The sequence below is a fragment of the Nicotiana tomentosiformis genome, chromosome 8 (genome assembly GCF_000390325.3).
Source record: "Nicotiana tomentosiformis chromosome 8, ASM39032v3, whole genome shotgun sequence".
Lineage (NCBI taxonomy): Eukaryota > Viridiplantae > Streptophyta > Magnoliopsida > Solanales > Solanaceae > Nicotiana > Nicotiana tomentosiformis.
Window position 1 is genome coordinate 40,737,774 of NC_090819.1, and position 20,186 is coordinate 40,757,959.

A 20,186-nucleotide genomic window follows, 5' to 3' on the forward strand; every position below is an offset into this window, starting at 1 on the left:
TATCCGGCAGAAAAGCCGCCACGCTCCTCCACGCGCCGGCAACAACTTTTCCGGCGAGGATTCTGGCCATTTTTTCGCGAAGCTTCTTCAGGACAGTGTGCTCTCCTCAAAATTCTGAGCATACCCATCTAATTCAAATCAAATTCCGACCACTTTTATATTTTTCCGGCATGAACAATGACCTTTCCGGCCATATTTTGAAAACATTTCTTCAGGACAACTTGCTCGCAAAAGAATTCCGAGTCTATCCATCCTGGTTACGACAAATTCCGACAACTTTGGAATTTTCCAGCGAGCTACAGTGTTCCGGCGCAGAACAGCGTTCTGTTTTCCTGCTGTAAACAGTGTTTTTCAAGCTATTTCTTCAGTTTTCTCACAGGAGTTACATATTTCCACTATTTCAAGTTAACCCTACTACTTGGGAGCTTGTTCCTCTTCCTGCAGGTAAGTCTATTGTTGGTTGTCGTTGGGTTTATGCAGTCAAAGTCGGCCCGGATGGCCAGGTTGATCGGCTTAAGGCTCGTCTTGTTGCAAAAGGATATACTCAGATTTTTGGGCTTGATTATAGTGATACTTTCTCTCCCGTGGCAAAAGTAGCATATGTTCGTCTCTTTTTGTCCATGGCTGATGTACGTCATTGGCCTCTTTATCAGTTAGACATTAAGAATGTTTTTCTCCACGGTGATCTTGAGGAAGAAGTTTATATGGAGCAACCACCTGGTTTTGTTGCTCAGGGGGAGTTTAATGGTTGTGTGTGCAGATTGCGCAGGTCACTATAAACTATATAGTTTGAAACAGTCCCCTCGAGCTTGGTTTGGTAAGTTCAGCACAATTATTCGGGAGTTCGGCATGACTCGTAGTGAGGCTGATCACTCTGTGTTTTATCGGCATTCTGCTCCTAATCTGTGCATTTATCTAGTGGTTTATGTTGATAATATTGTTATTACTGGTAATGATCAGGATGGTATTACTAATCTGAAGTAACATTTCTTTCAGCACTTCCAGACTAAGGATCTGGGCAGATTGAAGTATTTTCTAGGTATTGAGGTCGCTCAGTCTAGCTCAGGTATTGTTATTTCACAGCAGAAGTATGCCTTAAACATTCTTGAGGAGACTGGAATGATTGGTTGCAGACCTATTGACTCTCCTATGGATCCGAATGCTAAGCTTCTGCCTGGACAGGGGGAGCCTCTTAGAGACCCTAAGAGATATAGGAGGTTGGTTGGCAAATTGAATTACCTCACAGTGACTAGACCTGACATTTCTTTTCCGGTGAGTGTTGTAAGTCAATTTATGGATTCTCTCTGTGATAGTCACTGGGATGCAGTTGTTCGCATTCTTCGGTATATAAAGTCAGCTCCAGGCAAAGGATTACTATTCGAGGATCGAGGCCACGAGCAGATTGTTGGGTACACAGATGCTGATTGGGCAGGATCACCTTTTGATAGACGTTCTACGTCTGGATATTGTGTTCTAGTAGGAGGTAATTTGGTCTCGTGGAAGAGCAAGAAACATAATGTAGTTGCTCGATCTAGCGCCGAAGCCGAATATCGGGCCATGGCTATGGCGACGTGTGAGTTAGTTTGGGTCAAGCAGTTGCTCTAGGAGTTAAAGTTCGGAGAAATCAGCAAGATGGAACTAGTGTGTGATAACCAAGCTGCTCTTCATATTGCGTCAAATCTGGTGTTCCATGAGAGGACTAAACACATTGAGATCGACTGTCACTTTGTCAGAGAAAAAATACTTTCAGGAGATATTGTTACAAAGTTTGTAAAGTCGAATGATCAACTAGCAGATATTTTCATTAAGTCTCTTACCGGTTCTCGTATTAGTTACATGTGTAACAAGCTCGGTACATATGATATGTATGCACCGGCTTGAGGAGGAGTGTTAGTTTAGAGATATGTATAGTGTAGTCTTGTCCCACATTGGAAGAGGAGTAATATCTCCTTATAGTGTATAGATATAAATAGGGACCTCTTGTATTGTATTTATCATCCAATATCAATAACATATTTTCTCCCGTGTCTTCTCACATAATCCATCTCTCACCAAACCCCATTCCCTTCAACATAGAGAGTAAATATGACCAGTTGACTTTATCAAATGCTTTCTCTATGATGTTCGGCCAAAAATGCATATATTTAACCGATGTTGCCTCACATTCTAGTACTTTTAATCATCTTTAGAGTATTAATTATATTATTTTGTGCTTAATATTATATTTTAACTGTGTAGGAATAAAGCAGTGTGAAGATGAAGAGATTCGGAGCAAAATTGAATAAAACGTGGAAGAAAAAGAAAGAAAAATAAAACAATTTAAAAGGATGAGACCGGGGGGGGAGGGGGGGCACCCAAGTGGAAGACAAAATAAAGAGATACAATTCAAAGCCAACATTGAAGAAATTGAACGTGAAAATTTACTGGATTCAGCGCTAAGGCCAGCGCGAGGCGCTGGTCAGGACGCGGCGATTGCGGAATTTTCCTATTTTGCTCGGGACAAGGTTATTTCGGCTCTACACGGTCTCAACTCGTATAAAAGGGGTCCTAAAGCTAATTTGGAGGAGATCTAACATATTTTTGGAGGGGGAGAACATAAACCACGCTTGGAGGAAGCTTTCAACTATTTTTTCTTCTCTTCTCTTCCTTTAATTTTATAGTTTATTAGTTCTACAGTTGTGAGTGCTACATGAACGTTGTAGTTTGAAGCTTGAATTGTTCTTATTGTTTTATCATATTGGTTTATTTATTCAACCTTGCGCTTAATTATTTGATTGCTTGATCACCAATTGAATACTATCTACGAATCTAGGATTGAACTGGGAGAGGGAATTCTAGATTGCATATAAGATTGAGTAGAGCGAGATCTTGAACCTGATTAACGGGGAACGGATTTGCGGTTAGGATAGGGATATACCTAATCGCCTTGCTTGGTTATTATACGTGAATTATTAATGCGTTCTTGTTAATCCTAATTCCATAGGAATATAGGCGTTAGGTTAACTTGAATAGGCGAGTAGTACTTCGAGAGAAGGCTACGAGTAATATTAATCCTGTCAACCAATAAACCAGATAAATTAATTAGACAATTTAAGTAGAAAACTCAACGAGATTGTTAGCTAACCCATAGCTCTAGAATATCGTCTCTCATTGAATTCGTCTCTAATATTCGCCAAATTGTTTCCTTTAATCTCTTAGTTTGCTACTCTAGATTAGCTGTAGTTAATAATCTTTAGAAAATAGCTTGAATAGATTAATTATCTTAGTTTAATTTAGTTGATAGTTAATCACAAGTCCCTGTGGGTACGATATCTGCACTTACAATCCTATATTACTTGTCGACCACGTATACTTGTGTATGCGTTTGGGTGCAACGAGTTTTTGGCGCCGTTGCCGAAGATTTTAAAATTGATTGTTTTGCTAGATTAGACTTTTACTTTTTTTCTATTCAAGTTTTTAATTTTAGTTTAGTGTAGTTAGTATTATATTTTTTGTTACATGGCATCATGGAATGAGAATTGGTTGAATATTGGTTATTCTTATTTTGGTGATCCTTGTCCATATTGTGGAGGACCACACTTGTGACAAAATTGTGAATCTCAATCTTATGAGTTGAATTTTTGTAATGTGTGTGGTTGTCAAGGTGGCCATTGGGATGGTTGTCCTAATTCTTTTTACCCTTCTCTGAGCCCTTATTATGATATTTCTAATAATGTTTATGAGTTTGATAGGAGCAATGAAGTGGAGGATGTAGAGCGTGTTGCCCGTATTATGGACATGATGAGGCAAGTAGCTAAGCAACAAGATGAAAATCAAAAGGCTATACAAAGAATTAGTGCAGCAATCATGAGAATGAAGGCCGAGGCGGACGAAGTGGCTAAAGAGAACGAGTTCTCACCAGAAGATAATTTTGAAGAAGCAGATATAGTGAGCCAATATTGGCTAGAGGAACAAGCTCAACTGATAAAATCTCATGAGTTTCTTCGTGATGGTCTTTCAAATATGACAGAACAACTGATAGAAGGAAGAACTGAGCTCAGGCAAGAGATAGACCAATTTGGCTCAGATATCCATGACCTGCGGGCTAAATTGAATAAAAAGGTTGAGGCGTCTGATGCCCTACAATCAATTGTTGTGGATACTGGTCAGCTTGTGGAGCAAAAAGAAGAGTTCCAACCATTCGACCAAAATATTATTAATGATGCCAAGGTTGACGAAGTGTGCAAAAGTGAGGATGTTAAAAGTGAAGCGATTTTAGAGTTGGAGCGTATTGGACCTCATTCTAACCATTTTTCAACATTGTGTTTGGTTGGTGACACGAGTATTGATCCATTCGAGCATATGGAAGAGTCAATGGATGAGGAACAAAGTTGCCACACCAAAAAGGCAAAATGACATCCCTCACTTAAAGGCCAAGAAGTGCAAGATGCGACATTGTTTACTTGGTTTTTTTGTATTCGTACCACCGCCCCAGGAACGTGACAGAAAAATTGATGCAAAATTGGGGACGCAATTCATATCCTCAAGGTGGAGGAAAAAGTGGTGAAAGTGATGGTGTCGTGCCGCAACGTTAAATCAAGCGCTTGTTGGGAGGCAACCCAATTTTATTTTTCTTTTTATTTTTTATTTTTTTTTAATTATGTTATTTTTTGTAGTATTATTTTTGTATTTTGTAGGAGTAGGAGCATGGAGTCAAAGTCATTAGGCGAGTGCAAAAGCGAGCAGGTGGTTGAAACTGAGTGTGAGGTACCCGCACAAAGGATCATACCTAGGAGAAGTCTGAGCATCCCGTGAGCTGCTAATACTTCGGCCTTTGGCCTACCAGGGAGTCTCTGTTACCTTCTTGTTATTTATTGTATGCATTGAGGACATTGCACAATTTTAAGTGTGGGGTGAGGAGATTGTCTGGTGTGCTATCCTAGTTTAGTTGTAGTACTCTTTCTTAATGTACTAGTTTTTGTGTAAAGAAAAAAAAATATAAAACAAAAAACGAAATTTGAAAAAAGAAAAAAAATCTGAAAATTGGGACTTTTCCCGACTATGGATTTTGTGGACAGCTTTCTTGAGGGAGTAAAGTCCAATAAAAACCAAAAATATTTTCTTTTTATTCTAGTTAGTTTTGGTTAGATAATAATCCCCCTTGGTTTTTCTCTGTGCATCGGTTCTTTTCCAGGGGATGTAACTTGAACCGGGTAAGTTTTTTTATTTTTAGGATTAGATTTTTTTTAAAAGTAGCAAAAGAGAGAGAAGATAGACCCTTATGTGACTTGTTAGATACTAGCATATTTAGGCCTGAGTTTGAGTAGTACTTTCCTCTGAGTTCTTGAGTAGTGAATAAAATAGCAGACTTTCTGACACCTAAGCTCAGGGTTGTGACTCTGTATATAGCTTATTCTTATTTTGTCGTTCGCTATGATCCTGTCTTTCTTAGAGTATAATTGATCCATCTTGATTGATACTTGTGTCATGTGTGATGGAGATTTCTTACATATATTCCATGTTTTGCATCTTGGTCTAGAACTTGCCCTGCATGTTGAAGCGAAATAAAAGTGTTGCTTTATTTAGAAGAAGATAATAGGCTTTCTTTGTTATGTCTTGTAAATTTTAGCCTTTTCAGATATTGTACCACTAGTTAGCCCTTTGAGCATGTAGCCTTTTGTTTGGAAGCCGTATTGTTGCCTTGATTCTTTTTTTGAATCCCTAGTTTTTGCACCCACTTCTTTGAACATTGTTGCTTAGACTATGATATTAATTGATAAATTTGAAGAAAGGGATGATTAAGTGAAAAATGGTGACCAATGATAGTTGTGCAAAGTGATGAAAAGCCCCTCGTGAAAAGAATGTGATTAAAAAAAAGAATGAAAAGAAAAAAAAAGTTTTTTGAAAAAAAAAAAGAAAAAGAAATGTTCTTGATACGAGGGAAATACTTGTGAAACAATTGATGAAGAGAGGGCTGAAAAATAAAATTAAGAGATGAAAATAATAGGTGATGAAGTCTAAAAGTGCAAAGTGTTTAGGGAAGTGTAAGTCACTATGATATAGTTCTCATACTCGCCCCCTAGCCAACATTACAACCCGTTAAAGTCCTATTTGATTCTATTCGAGTATACTTAATTAGTAAAGATGTACATAATGGGCAAGCCTATGGTTCTTTGTGCATACATGTGAATTCGTTTGTGAGTGAGTTTTTCTTTGATGCTAAGTCCTTAAATTATATTCATTCTTTGATTTGAGTGTATGGACTATTTATTCTTATAAGGGCACTCGTTTCATGATAGATAGGTGATGTTATTAGATTTCTTTGACATAGAAGGTGAGCGAGCTTAAATTTGATAAGTTAGAGTCCCTCTCTGAGGTTAGAAGGTTAGATGTTTGTTGTTTGTCTGTTTATGACTTGTATATCTTGTACCATGATCAGGAAGTGTATATTTGATGGTTTGAGTTGATATATGGCCTAATTGTTAGTATCAACCGAAGTGGCGGTGTTTCTAGGCTTGATTTATTGAGAGTGGTTTTAATGCTTACTCGAGGTCAAGCAAGAGTAAGTGTGGGGTGTTGATATTCGGTCAAAAATGCATATATTTAACCGATGTTGCCTCACATTCTAGTACTTTTAAGCATCTTTTGAGTATTAATTATATTGTTTTGTGCTTAATATTATATTTTAACTATGTAGGAATAAAGCAGCGTGAAGATAAAGAGATTTGGAGCAAAATTGAAAAAAACGCGGAAGAAAAAGAAAGAAAAATAAAACAACTTAAAAGGATGAGACAAAGGGGGGCACCCTTTGGTGTTTGTCCCCCCAAGTGGAAGACAAAATAAAGAGATACAATTCAAAGCCAACATTGAAAGAATTGAACGTGAAAACTTACGAGATTCAGCGCCTCGCGCTGGTCTGGATGCAGCGATTGCGAAATTTTCCTATTTTGCTCGGGACAAGGTTATTCCGGCTCTACACAGTCTCAACTCGTATAAAAGGGGTCCTAAAGCTAATTTGGAGGAGATCTAACATATTTTTGGAGGGGGAACATAAACCACGCTTGGAGGAAGCTTTAAACTAGTTTTTCTTCTCTTCTTTTTCTTTAATTTTATAATTTATTAGTTCTAGAATTGTGGTGCTACATGAACGTTGTAGTTTTAAGCTTGAATTGTTCTTATTGTTTTATCATATTGGTTTATTTATTCAACCTTGCGCTTAATTATATGATTGCTTGATCATCAATTGAATACTATCTACGAATCTAGGATTGAACTCGGGAGAGGGAATTCTAGATTGCATATAAGATTGAGTAGAGCGAGATCTTGAACCTGATTAACGGGGAACGGATTTGCGGTTAGGATAGGGATATACCTAATCGTCTTGCTTGGTTACGGGAATTATTAATGCGTTCTTGTTAATCCTAATTCCATAAGAATATAGGCGTTAGGTTAACTTGAATAGGCGAGTAGTACTTCGAGAGAAGGCTACGAGTAATATTAACCCTGTCAACTAATAAACCAGATAAATTAATTAGATAATTTAAGTAGAAAACTCAACGGGATTGTTAGCTAACCCATAGCTCTAGAATATCGTCTCTCATTGAATTCGTCTCTAATATTCGCCAAATTGTTTCCTTTAATCTCTTAGTTTGCTACTCTAGATTAGTTGTAGTTAATAATCTTTAGAAAATCGCTTGAATAGATTAATTGTCTTAGTTTAATTTAGTTGATAGTTAATCACAAGTCCTTGTGGGTACGATATCTGCACTTACAATCCTTTATTACTTGTCGACCACGTATACTTGCGTGTGCGTTTGGGTGCAATACTCTACATCAAGCTTGCAGAGAATACCTGGAACCCCACTCTTGAATCTCCCATCCAGTAGCTCATTAGCTACAAGTGATGCATCTGTGATCGGTCTGTTCTTCATAAATGCATTTTGTTCTCTTGAAACCAACTTTCCAATTATTGTCTTCAACCTCTCTGCTAAGAGTTTGTCTATAATCTTGTACACACTTCCACTGAGACTTATGGGCCTAAAATCTCTGAGTTCAATTGCACCTTTCTTTTTGGGAACTAGTGTGATAAAAGAGGCATTACTGGATTTGACCATGTAACAATGCTGATGAAAGTGGTTAAGAGCACCCATAATGTCAACTTTAATTACATCCCAAGCTCCTTGATAGAAGGCCATTGTGTAACCATCGGGACCTGGACTTTTGTCTGGTGCACACGAGTTAATTGCTGCCATCACCTCGTCCTCTTCAAAAGCTCTTTCTAGCCATACCTTCTCATCTGATGTTCAGCTAGCTAGATATTCAAAGTTAGTTAGTACTAGGCCTCCATACTTCATTTTCAGTGTACAAATCTTGGTAGAATCTCAGGATTTCAGCTTTAATTTCCTCACTGTCTTCACTAATTTCCTCCCCAATGATCAGTTTGTCATCTGCATCTGATGGAGAATCGCATGCAAAGGACGGAATCTGCTGCTCTGTTATATGCTCTTCTGCAGCTTCTATTTCAACTGAGAGAGGGTCGAATCTATTTAACCGTGGGAGAGGGCTATTTCGTTTAGAGCATGGGTCGATGAGTGGCCCAATAGCCAGCCATTTTTGTCTATAGAAGTTACTAACACTAGGGGCTAGCACACGTTGCGGGTCACCCATTTTGTTTTGGGTCGCTTTTATTACGTTTGAATTAAAGTGACTTTGATGTCTGTGCACTGCACTATTACCCAGCGGGTTTTCCCCAGTCATCTTCGAGTTGCTTGAAGAAGCCACCACAGGCCTAACTTTCTGCCCTATCTCCACCGTCTTCCTTTTCTCCATCCCTGCAACTCTGTCTGCATCTTGGATTATCTTCATTATTTGGTCCTCTAAAATTGATACTTTGTATTTCAAATCATCAATCACCAGATCCAATTCCTTTGGGGGATCAACATTTTTTCTATGAACACAGATACGAGCCCAATAGAGATTAGATCTTTGTTTTGTATCTTCGTCTATCCCGACAAAGCCACCACATAAGTCACCGATGTAACGAAAAGTGTTTGTTGTCCATCCATGTAATGGAATACCAAATGCCTTCACCCATTTATGACCAGCTTCATTTTTCGCCGGAGATGAGCCAGCCTCCGGTGACCACCACTCTAAAGATAGGTGCCTTCCATTCCAATACCAATCCCCTGCTTTAACTCTGGCTGCTTCTTGTCTGGATGGGAGCTCAAAGAGGAATTTGTTGTGTGCTAAAGGAGTGATTCTGAGGCATGCCGTCACCTGCCATCTTGTAAGGAACCATTTCTAGATGACTTCAGGATTGGGGCTGGAGTGGAAAGGATCGTTGAAACAGTCAACCAAGCATTTCGCTAGAAATTGAGAGCTCTCTACAGTTGCTTTACAGGAGGTTTTTCCTTCCTCTTGTTGTGTGGGCCATTTTGTGATTGCCGCAGCAGTCAAGAAGGATCTTTCTTGCAAGTCTGCAATTTCCTTGTATTTGTAGTTAGAGGCTTCCTCAAAAAAATGTAATATCTTTCCTGCTATGTCACCCCATCCCCTGTTGTAATCAGCTTCCGGAATGATGATTGCTTTTTTCCGGTCCCCAACCAATGTTTCGATTCTGAGATATCTGCCATGAATGTTGTAATTTTGATAAACTCTGTAGATGTATGCTTGAATCTTCCTTAAAGATTTCCATAGCCCCGTGAAGCTTGCTGCATTTGTTCGCATACCCATCTCAAATTTTCTTCATCGATCTTAATCTGACTAGTGAATCTATGGCCATGCTCAATCCATACGAACCATCTGTCAAGACCCTCGCATTCTTCAATAAGTTCGAAAGATTTATCTCCTGCAATGAAAAAAGATTTCCCTCCTATAATAAAAAGAAAGTATACCGGAGAAAAGAATCACCGGAAAGAGAGAGTTAGGAAAGAATAAAGGTGGCACATTTCCCAAGTCAGAGCTCATGTCTTTCTTCTGAAACTACTTCTGGGCCAACCTATTTAATTAAAAAAGAAAGGTGTTCTTTTATTAAAACATACGACCAACAAGAACAGAGAGAAAGAGGCGACTAGGGTTCCAAGTCTTGTACACTTTTCAACTTCAACATACGACCAGCAGCAACAGGTATGTGATTTCTTCTTCCTCATCCTCCTCCTCCTTCTTCTTCTTCTTCTTTCACTGTTTCAGCGTCCAAATAGCAACGAAATGCTGGCGAATTTTTTTTTCCCTTCGGTTCTTCTTTCTCTGTCTTCTCCTCTTCGTTGAAATGCTGCCCAGTTCTTCTTTCACTGTTTTTATGATGCTCAGGTTCTAACAGAATGGTATATTTTAATAGTCAAATGGTATATTTATTTTAATATTTTTTTTAAAATTCCACTTCACTTCAAAAAAGTGAGCGCTTCGCTTCTCGCTTTAAACGAAATGGGGGTTGTCACTTTTCCTCACTTCACGCTCTTCACAACACTGGGAACACTTTCCCTTTGGTCATTTGGTGGACAATTTAGACAGAAAGAAACAAAAAAAAAAATTGAAGGAAAAAGGAAAAATATCCTTAGCCTTAAACTTCGTTAGCTTTTTGGTGCAACTTGGCCTATGTAGATAATGTTGATTCTTTGCTAGATATGATTCGGGAGTTGCACAATATGTAAATTTAGAGGCAATTTCTTATTGTGGTTCTTTCCATTTATAAAATATACCCTTATAAAAAAAAAATATGACAAATGGCTAGGTACGCGAAACACCAAAATAGTACAATCTAATTGCTGAATTATTTGAGCGAGCCAAGGGAAAAGGCAAGAAAAAACCATAAACAATTTAACCAAGCAAATGCAATAACATTGACAAAATGTACCATCTGAGACGCATGCACAAGATTCTCTGAAATGACAATGGATAAAGGGATCTCCATGGCTATATCTCCAATTCTCATGTCTTGTCTTGCAACAGCTCCCCTTCCCGCTCCCTCAAAATCTGCATCATAAGATACACAAGTGTGAAAGGAAATGAAAATAGTATTTCCACCATTTTCAATCAAGAAGTTAGTTGTTGAAGGAGCTTGTTACAGTTTGTGAGGGACACAATGCCAGGAAATTTGACATAGAAAGTCTCAGATTAACCAGTAATGTCTGCATAACTAGTAAGTCTAGGAAAGTATGTGACTGGAAGAGTAGGAGTTTATAGGACTGCATATGGTTGAAACAATGGGAGAAGCATGACGGTTAGGATGTTGTACAATAACCGGAGGATGGTGCGAGTTTTGGCAATCAAAAACAAAAAAAAAAAAAAAAAAAAAAAAGAGAGAGAAATGGTTTAGCTATGTTGTTAGCAGGGTATGAACATTGGCAAAATACAAATTCGAGAGGCAAAGGATGACAATTGCTGTAGGAGTCTCACCAAAAATTTCACAGGAATACCCACCAAAGATATGCAGCATAAAGCATTATAGAAGCAACAATAGCTTCACTAGAAGGAATAGAACCGACTCATACTTTCCACCCTTGATTAGATGCAAATAGAGTAATCATTATCTTGTCAGCAAGCGTGTTTTGGATTACTACTTATAAATGTCATCACTAAAAACAAGATATTATTTTGTCTATTACAAAAGAAGAAGAAAAAGAGCATGTGCTAATTTGTTTTTGTTTCTTTTATCGGAGAAGCGTCAAAAATACTTCTTTACTATGCGGAAAGGATCATTTATATCCTCCGCTATACTATTAGTTCATTACAGACCCTGACATTATAGAATTGGAACAAAAATACCCTTTTGCCGTTAGGGCCCTCCACTATGGCCAAAATCATCCCACGTGGCCTGATATTTTGCTTAGGTAGATGCGATGTGACATGTCATCTCACCGCTCCAATCCATTTCACTCCTCCCTTTTTTTTTCCTCTAACACCACCTCCCCTTTACATAACCACCGCCAAAAATAGACTGATAAGTCAATCAAAGACAACCGAGTTTCAGGAAAGGCAAGGCAAAAAAATAAGTGCTAGAGTGAAGTAAATATTGTTGCCGTTCAAGCAACTGGGACAAGTAAATAAAAGCTCCGATTTATTTCTACAAATTGCCCAATGTACAATAATTGATGAACAAATAAGAAAGACCTCATCTTTGAACTAACCCAGTAAAGAGTAAAGACAAATAGAGTACATGCGACTCCTTTCTTTTTCTTTTGGATGAGCACTGATTTTTTCGAACTTTAAACTTGGGGTTTTATTCTGGATAAGAATTTTGTTTGAACTGGACCAACGTCAGCCCGGCAACTGGTTTCCGATCTCCAAAGTACTCTCCAATGTTATATATCATAGTGGATGCATTTTCTTTTTTTAATTCAATTAATTCGTATTTTTGAGAATTTAACATAAATTTACAAGAAAAATATAGAAAACCCACACAGTATACAGGTATACCTATAAAAAACAAATATAGTGGACCTCATAAAAATTAAGTATATCTATACATTTTATAGTGGACCTCATAAAAATTAAGTATATCTATACAGAGAAATATTTTGAGTCTTGATGTTTTGTAAAATAAATAGATTTGCGGGGAAGGTAAGGGAACTATATAGTAATGTTCAGAATAAGGATATTCACGGTGGTGTTGGAGAAAAAAAAAGGGATTGGGTAGTGAGGTGGCATGCCACATGGGATCCACCTCAGCAAAATGTCAGGCCATGTGGGATGATATTGGCTATGGTGGAGGGCCATTTTTGTGCCTATTCTATAACATTGGGTATTTTTGTGCCTATTCTATAACGCCAGGGGCTGTGATGGACTGATAGTATAACGGAGGGTATAAATAATCCGGTTCACATAGTAGAGGGATATTTTTTACCCTTTTTCGTTCTTTTATTAACATTGGTCGAGCCCATGCCAGCTTGAATACACCTTGACTAATCCATTGGGCAGCATGTTTAGCCCACAAGCTCATTTTGCCTAGGTAATCCTGCCCATCAAGATTGAAATGGATGGGCTCACATGAAGTGTTCCAAGTTGCTACTCCCATACCTCAACCACAACACGTGTAATTGATACCGTGTGCTAATTTGTTTCACTAACATCTTTTTATACAAAAAACAAAAGGAAAAACAAGTTTGATGGGCACAAAAATGCACTTGTAACAAGTTTAAAACTAGAAGCAGATGGCAAGAGGTTAGGACGAGGAGAGTATGGGTAAGAGGGCCTCCAGGGTGAAGAGGATGAAAGGAATAAGCAAAGAGAGCCCGGCAATGGAAGGCAGCAAGTTAGGGTGCAGAGAGGAAGAGGCAGCAAGTAGGGGAGGGGCTGCAATAAGTAGTGGCAATGGAGGTAGGTTCGCATGGGAGGCTAGGTGTGAAATTGAGTTGGTAGTACTGGGAGGGTATACAATATGACAGGGTAGGAAGAAAAAAGGTTCTAATAATAAGTGAAAATATATTCTCATCTTACAAAATAGGCTTTGTCTTAAAACATTTTCAAATAAATGAAATTAAAACAGCAGCAAATGTTCTTCCTTTATGTACGAAGTAGTTTCTGACGTCAATGACAAATACAACTCCGAACAAAAAAGAATGAAAGTTACAAGAGTCTTTAGTTTTTTTGATGAAGAAAATATTTGAAACAGAAAATTACAAGAGTCTTTAGTTACACCAACCAAAAGTTCATAACATAAAATTTCACGTAAACAGGGAAGTTACAAATGTAAAGGTAACGCTGAATTGCAGTTGTATAGTTCTTAGATTAAGCTCCAATGCATAGCCCAAAAAGGAATACGAGTTTTCTCTCTTTCTTCAGCATTTTCAATCAGGTATGCCAAGAATAAACAAGTTAACTTGACTTTTAGATTAATGGTTAGATAAGAACTTACAAGATATCTCCAATTGTGACTTCACACCTTCGTCCTCACCCCACTGTTGTAAACATTTCTCTTGCTCGCAGCTAGATTCAGTAACAACTTTTCTCTCCTCTTTGAAGTTCTTTGCCACCTCAGAGATCACATTGACAGTTGCAACCCGTAATTCTTGCAATGCGGTTGATGCAGAATGTTCTCCACCCAACTTCGCAATGGCTGTGAGAATTGAATTCAAAGCTTCCATCTCATTCCTTGGACTATTAAACTCTAACAGATCGGTGACATCTTCTCCACCAAAATAGAGTTCCAGCTGAACCAAGGACAATTTTTATCAGTGCAGCTCAACCTGGAGATGATTATCATTCTGTTGGTGGCAAATGAATGGTTCCTTCTTCTGATAAGTTGTGGCAAGCTATGTTATATTCAGAATTGAAATTCTAGTAGAAATCGTTCTTTTGGAAGATATACAACCGAGCTAGTAAGTAAGGAGCTCGTTAGAAAAGCAACTAATTGCATATCTTTTGCTTAAATAACATTTTGCAGGCAATTTATAATTATTCTATCAATGATAGGTTGTCCCCAAAATTCAAAGCATTTAAGAGGAAATCTCACAAAGTATCCCTGCTACTCTAAAAAAGCTACTCGAGGAAAGAAAAAAAATGTGTTATTAGCAATTAAAAGTTACTCAACTACTTTTAGACATTAGTATTGAGAAAGCAATACCTCATCTAAGTTTATGATTCTAGAACTCTGATGCATCAAATTTAAGGAAGACTTCAGTTCAACGGGACTTGCAGAGCTCTGTATGTATACAGGTTTTGCATGAGAACCCATTTCTTCCAGCAATTTCTGTAGACAAGATTAGATGAGATACCACACCCAGGGAACATGAGAGAAACATAAAGACCAGACTTTGACGAGTTTCTATATGGACAATGTAACAAAACTAAGGGAGGTAGGCGGAAGGAATAAGGACTATCAAAGTAATCAGATTCAAAACCTCAAACCTTCTTTTTCTTGAAGAACTTGTCATTTTCAGGAAGCTCAAGTATCAACGAGATGTCGCCATCAGTACGAGCATCATGAGGCAACTTCTGCTTCAACAACTAAAAGGAAAATAAAATGGGAAGTACTTCAGCAGTAATTACACAAAATATAAATCTATAATTTAATCGTATTAACAACTATAGAAAATATACTACATTCATATTACAAGACATATATATCTAGCTTTTTTCTTAATTTTCATGATCAAGAAAATAGCTACATAAAATTTACTACATTGACACATTCAGCCCTTGATAGGAAGCTGTGGAGGTCGAGTATTAGGGTTGTAGTGTAGGGTCGTAACTATGTGAGGTTAGTCTGCTAGGTTAATGTTGTGTTCTCACTACTCTTTCGTTTTATAGTGTCGGGCCTATTTACTGGTTATTGCTATTGTTTTCATCTATTTTCTGGCTTTTATGTTGTGTTATTATTCATTTGGTTTCTGTTGATGGTACTGATATATTGTCTCTTCTCGTTTTCTTGAGCCAAGGGTCTTTCAGAAAAAGCATCTCTACCCTCTCGGGGTAGGGGAAAGGTCTGCGTACACACTACCCTCCCCAGACCCCACTAGTAGATTTCATTGGGTCGTTGTTGTTGTTGTTGTTGACATATTCATCCCAAGGTCGAAACTTGGGGTTTCACAGTTCAGTAATTCTTGGAAAATTCACTGAAGCGTCCAATTCACTTGAAATTGTTATATGGATATATTTCATTTTTCCGATATATTTCAAGAATCCAATTCAGTTTTGGTGCTAAAGGTTGACGCAAAAGTCGATGCATAAACTTTACCATTCACAAATGCAAAGATGAAAGTTTATCTCTCTTTCTGTCCCCGGAAAACCCTATTAGTGTTACCACTCCCTCCAACAACCAGAAACTGCTGACAACGACCAGCTCCACTCTGCTGCTTTACCCTCTATCCCTAAAAGTTATTCCGCAGCGCGTTGTTCTCCTCTCTCTCCTCTATCTAGCACTCCCTATCTCCCCTCTTAAATTTCACCCTTGAACTGCCCTAGCAAGCCACGTTTGGTATTTGACATCTTATCCGTAAATATTCAAAATTGAAAACCTAAGACATCATATTCTAATCAAAATTTTGTAACACTAGGACAACAGGTATATATTAAAAAATTATATTCATGTTGTTTATGATCATCCAAACATAATTCGACCACAATGTTACAACAGTTCGCAGGATTGTATTCCTTTTAAATTTTACAGGCTTATACATGATTAGCTCTGTTTTTTATTGCATTATAATTGATATTTTCAACTTATTCTGCTTCCTAGGTTTTACTCTGTTTTCAAGGTTAACTAACTCACAATTGCTAAAATTTACTACAGTTTCACGTTATCCCAATTTCCCTGAAATGTGGCATCATCTAGAAAGAATCAAAAACAAAGATATTAAAAGGGTTGATGGAAAACGATAACTTCATTGTTATCACGTTCATCCTTGCAATGTACATATACAAGTCTTTTCCTGCATTGAATATCCTCCAAAATTAACCATACTACTCAGTAGTTTTACCTGTTAATGGTTATGGTCTTACTGTTGTAAACTTGTAATGTGGTTGCGCCTTTGAGCTTGAAGCGTTGGATTTTGGTAGTTTATAGTCATGAAGTCTTGTCATTCAAATTCTTATCTGTTGGATTGTGCAACTTAGTCAGTCCTATTTGGATTGGTTGTTTTTGAACTTGTAGTAGATTAGTATCAGGTTTGAAAATTTCTGTACTACAAAATTTTTAGTTTTTAGTAACGAAAGGACCATTTGGCAACCAGAAAGCCCTTCCATCATAATTTTGTTAACAAGTTTTCTTCCTCATTCGCAAAGCTTAAACTATATTGCCTCCCGTACCTGCTTTACTTATTTCTTAACTTACATCATCTCCTTACCTCAAACCCCTCCCCTGGTCCTCCCAGCAGACTTACAAACCCACTGGCTCGCAAACCACAACCCCCGTGGGACTTAGTGGATCTACAAAAGTCTAGCTCTTTTAGCTCTATATTATAACTTGGTGACTGTCTCAACTTCCTTCCTCACTTTATCCTCCCTCCACCCTTACAACCCTACCCTTCTCCCCACCCCTTAACCCTCTCTTCCCATACCACCCCCCCATCCCATTCCCTTCTCCTTCCCCTTCCCCATCCCCATCCTTATCCCCACTCTACGGTACCAAATCCCCAATTCTGTTATCATATTCACTTCCTACCAAAACTTGTTTTGAGAACATTTTTGTACTCATCATATTCATTCTTCTGTTATTTCAAAAATTAATATTTAACTAATGACACATACAAGCATTATGTTGTCATAGTGGAAACAAATATAAACAAATGAATATTATGGTTACTAAACAAGCCATAGGTTCTTATTTTCAAGTTCTAATTAAGCCTTTCATGTTTGACAGTTTGCCACTTTTTAATTGTCTTATGTTGGAATTTTATTTATTGACTGTTAGCTTTTTCACATTCGTAAGTTTTCGGTTACATTAATTTCGAGCTATTGAGCAAATCAATGTTTTGATCTTGCTTAGGACTAGGTTTCCTAATCGATGCACTATCCAAGTGCCAAACTACACTATTTTTGTATTATCGTAATATAGGGCTTGAAAATGCAACCGAAAAGGTTCAATACTTGGGCTCAGATCCCTATTCTTAAGCTAGTGCACTCTGCTATGCTCTGGTTCTTGAAATTGGATGACAGGAAATTTTGGAAATCAAACTGGCGGAATGACAAGCCCTATACACACCATTATCAGCAACAATATGAGCTGCCCAACCATTGGCAGACGAACACATTGAAAAGCGCTTCACTTTATGTTAAACTAGAATATCTCTAGAAGTTGCTTTTCCACTGAATTACTTGATATATTTCTATTTGGATCAAATCAGAATCTTTGATAGCAGTAGTTAAATGCACAAATCCAGTCCATAAACAAAAATGGAGTGCCTGGATACCTCCTTGGAGTATTAAGAAGAAAATGCAAAACCAGAAGAAAAAGAAGTTCAATCAATGGTCAAATAGAATGTTCTAAATGAAAATAAGAAAACCAACTAGATATCCAAATAAAAAGAGAACACTAACGAGATTTCAATGTGATACGCTGATATACTATGATACAAACAATTCAATCACTACAAATAGCTCCAAACTCTACATTAGCGGAACAAGCAGGTGTCTTTGCAGTTTGCACAATGAATGATGAGACAAAATGATGTTGGAAACCTTTTGCTGACACCATAATCATAATTAGAACTAGAAGTGCTCTGATAATTTGGAAGTGACTGATGATTTAGCTTACCTTAACTTGGTTAACACAAATGTTTCATGAATTAAGCAACCCCACCACTCCAAACCTTTAAACAATTATGAATAATGCAGTTTCTAGGCGGTTTCTGCTTTTCCTAATGACATTCGGTTTCTTGGTACTGATTTTCCTCAATAGCACTATTAGATTCATCTCTATCTACCATCCTATAAGTGGGGGTAAGGATGGAAAGGAGAAAGTTGTTGAACTTAAGACATGGAGTACACCAGCTGGATGTTTTGCTTTTAAAACAATAATAATTTTGATAACTACAGTATTCCATCAAAGAACCACGGAGGGTTATATAGAAGAAAATTTTACAGCAGAATATAAAAAATTCAGCTACATCTCTATTGGACAAAGCTTGAGCACTTACCTTCGCACAATCACATTCTGCATCTAAAAATGTACTGATTAAAAAATAAGACAATAGAACTGAATAGAAGACAAATTACATGTTAATTTTTTCCATATAAAGGCTCCAAATACCTAAGAACTGTCTATAAAAACTAACAAAGGTTTTTAAGATATAATTAACACAACTATGTAGTTATTCCCAAAATCAATTCCCCTATTTTCCCGTCATTAATTGTCAACCATTACTCTAGAATATAAAAAACAATGGCATAAAGTAGCCCAAAGTTACTCAAGAGAAAACGAAACAGACAGGAAAAAGGAACTGGCATAGCTATTGTTAAAAGAAAACCTCCAAAACTGCAACGGTCAAGCAGCAAACCAGTACTAAAGTGAAAGAGTAGGAAAGCTAAAGCTTACCTCAGGAGTTTCCATTGATAAAGGAAAATGGAAGAAAGAGTTGACTAAAGCAACTTCAACGTTGGAAGGTCCAATTTTAAGGGAACAAATGACCAACTTTACCCCCTTGACTATTGAAAATAGAATAACTATGCCTTTAATGTTGGCACAAAGGGCACCCAAGTAGCCCACGCTAAGGCCATCTCCAAGGCACATTCATTTTTACCTCCAAACTCAAAAATAAGAAATTTTGCCTTAATCCAGTTGCAAATTTGCCTCCATTCGGAGAGTGAACAGATTTGGATTAATCCACTCCATCACTATTTCCTATTAATTTATTGTTATTTTTTATTATTTAACTATTTTAATTTATCATATTATATATACCTAATTATGTTTATGTAATATCTTTATAATATTAATAAGTTTGCGTACAAATTATATTATTTAAAAAATTATTATATAAAATAATTTTATTTTAAATGATTATATAAGAAAGAAATATGAATTATATGGGATGAATATGTAAAAAAGAAAAAAAGATAGGATTTGTTTAATTGAAATAAAAAAATAAAATTTAAATAAAAGATAATAATATAATATAAAAAAGAATATTCTTTTTTGAGTAAAAAATGGAGTAATGGTTGGAGTTAGTTTACTCCATTTTGGAGTAAAGTTTGGAGTGAAGGGTTGGAGATGCCCGGAGGACTCCAAGTCCAATATAAATGGGTAAAATACATAAATAGCCAGATTTACAAGCGGTAATTGAAAAATAGCCACAGTTTCAAAAGTAATCGAAATTTAGTCACTTTTCATGTAAAGATAAATCTGAACAAAAACACTGTTCAAAATCCGAAAAATATTCCAGCATAATGTTCAAAATCCGGAAAATATACTGGAGTTCGAATTTTTTATATGTGAACTTCCAACATAATATACTGTAGTTCCAGTATAATATACTGGTCCAGCATAATATGCTGGAAGTTCATACACAGATGCTCCAATCTCCAGTATATTATGCTAGAACTTTTCGTGTGTTGGAGTTCTAGCATAATATGCCGGAAGTTCATATACAGGTGCATCAAAATCAAGAAAGGAAACAATTAGAGTGGATCTTATATCTTTAAGGATAAGAAAAATTAAATTTCTCCTTTGATCTTGTTCTAAAATCCTTTCTTTTTTGTTCAAGTCTTGTTTCAACTAAATCCTACTATTTCTATTATTTTTTCACTTTCTTTAGTGTCTCAAAATTTCTTAT

At 37.0% G+C, this 20,186-nt stretch overlaps 1 protein-coding gene across 1 annotated transcript in view; it reads right to left on the minus strand.

Moving 5' to 3' along the window:
* LOC104093841 (uncharacterized) overlaps positions 1–19,159 on the minus strand; it is a 39,995-nt gene extending 20,836 nt beyond the window's left edge. Inside the window, exons 1-5 of the mRNA XM_009599656.4 lie at positions 18,950–19,159; positions 14,824–14,922; positions 14,540–14,665; positions 13,832–14,126; positions 10,832–10,950 (exon numbers count right to left, since the gene is read on the minus strand). Of these exons, the coding sequence (XP_009597951.2) occupies positions 10,832–10,950; positions 13,832–14,126; positions 14,540–14,665; positions 14,824–14,922; positions 18,950–19,144 (834 nt within the window). The 5' untranslated portion in view covers positions 19,145–19,159. The remainder of the gene's footprint in view (positions 1–10,831; positions 10,951–13,831; positions 14,127–14,539; positions 14,666–14,823; positions 14,923–18,949) is intronic.
* Between the last annotated feature and the right edge of the window lie 1,027 nt (positions 19,160–20,186).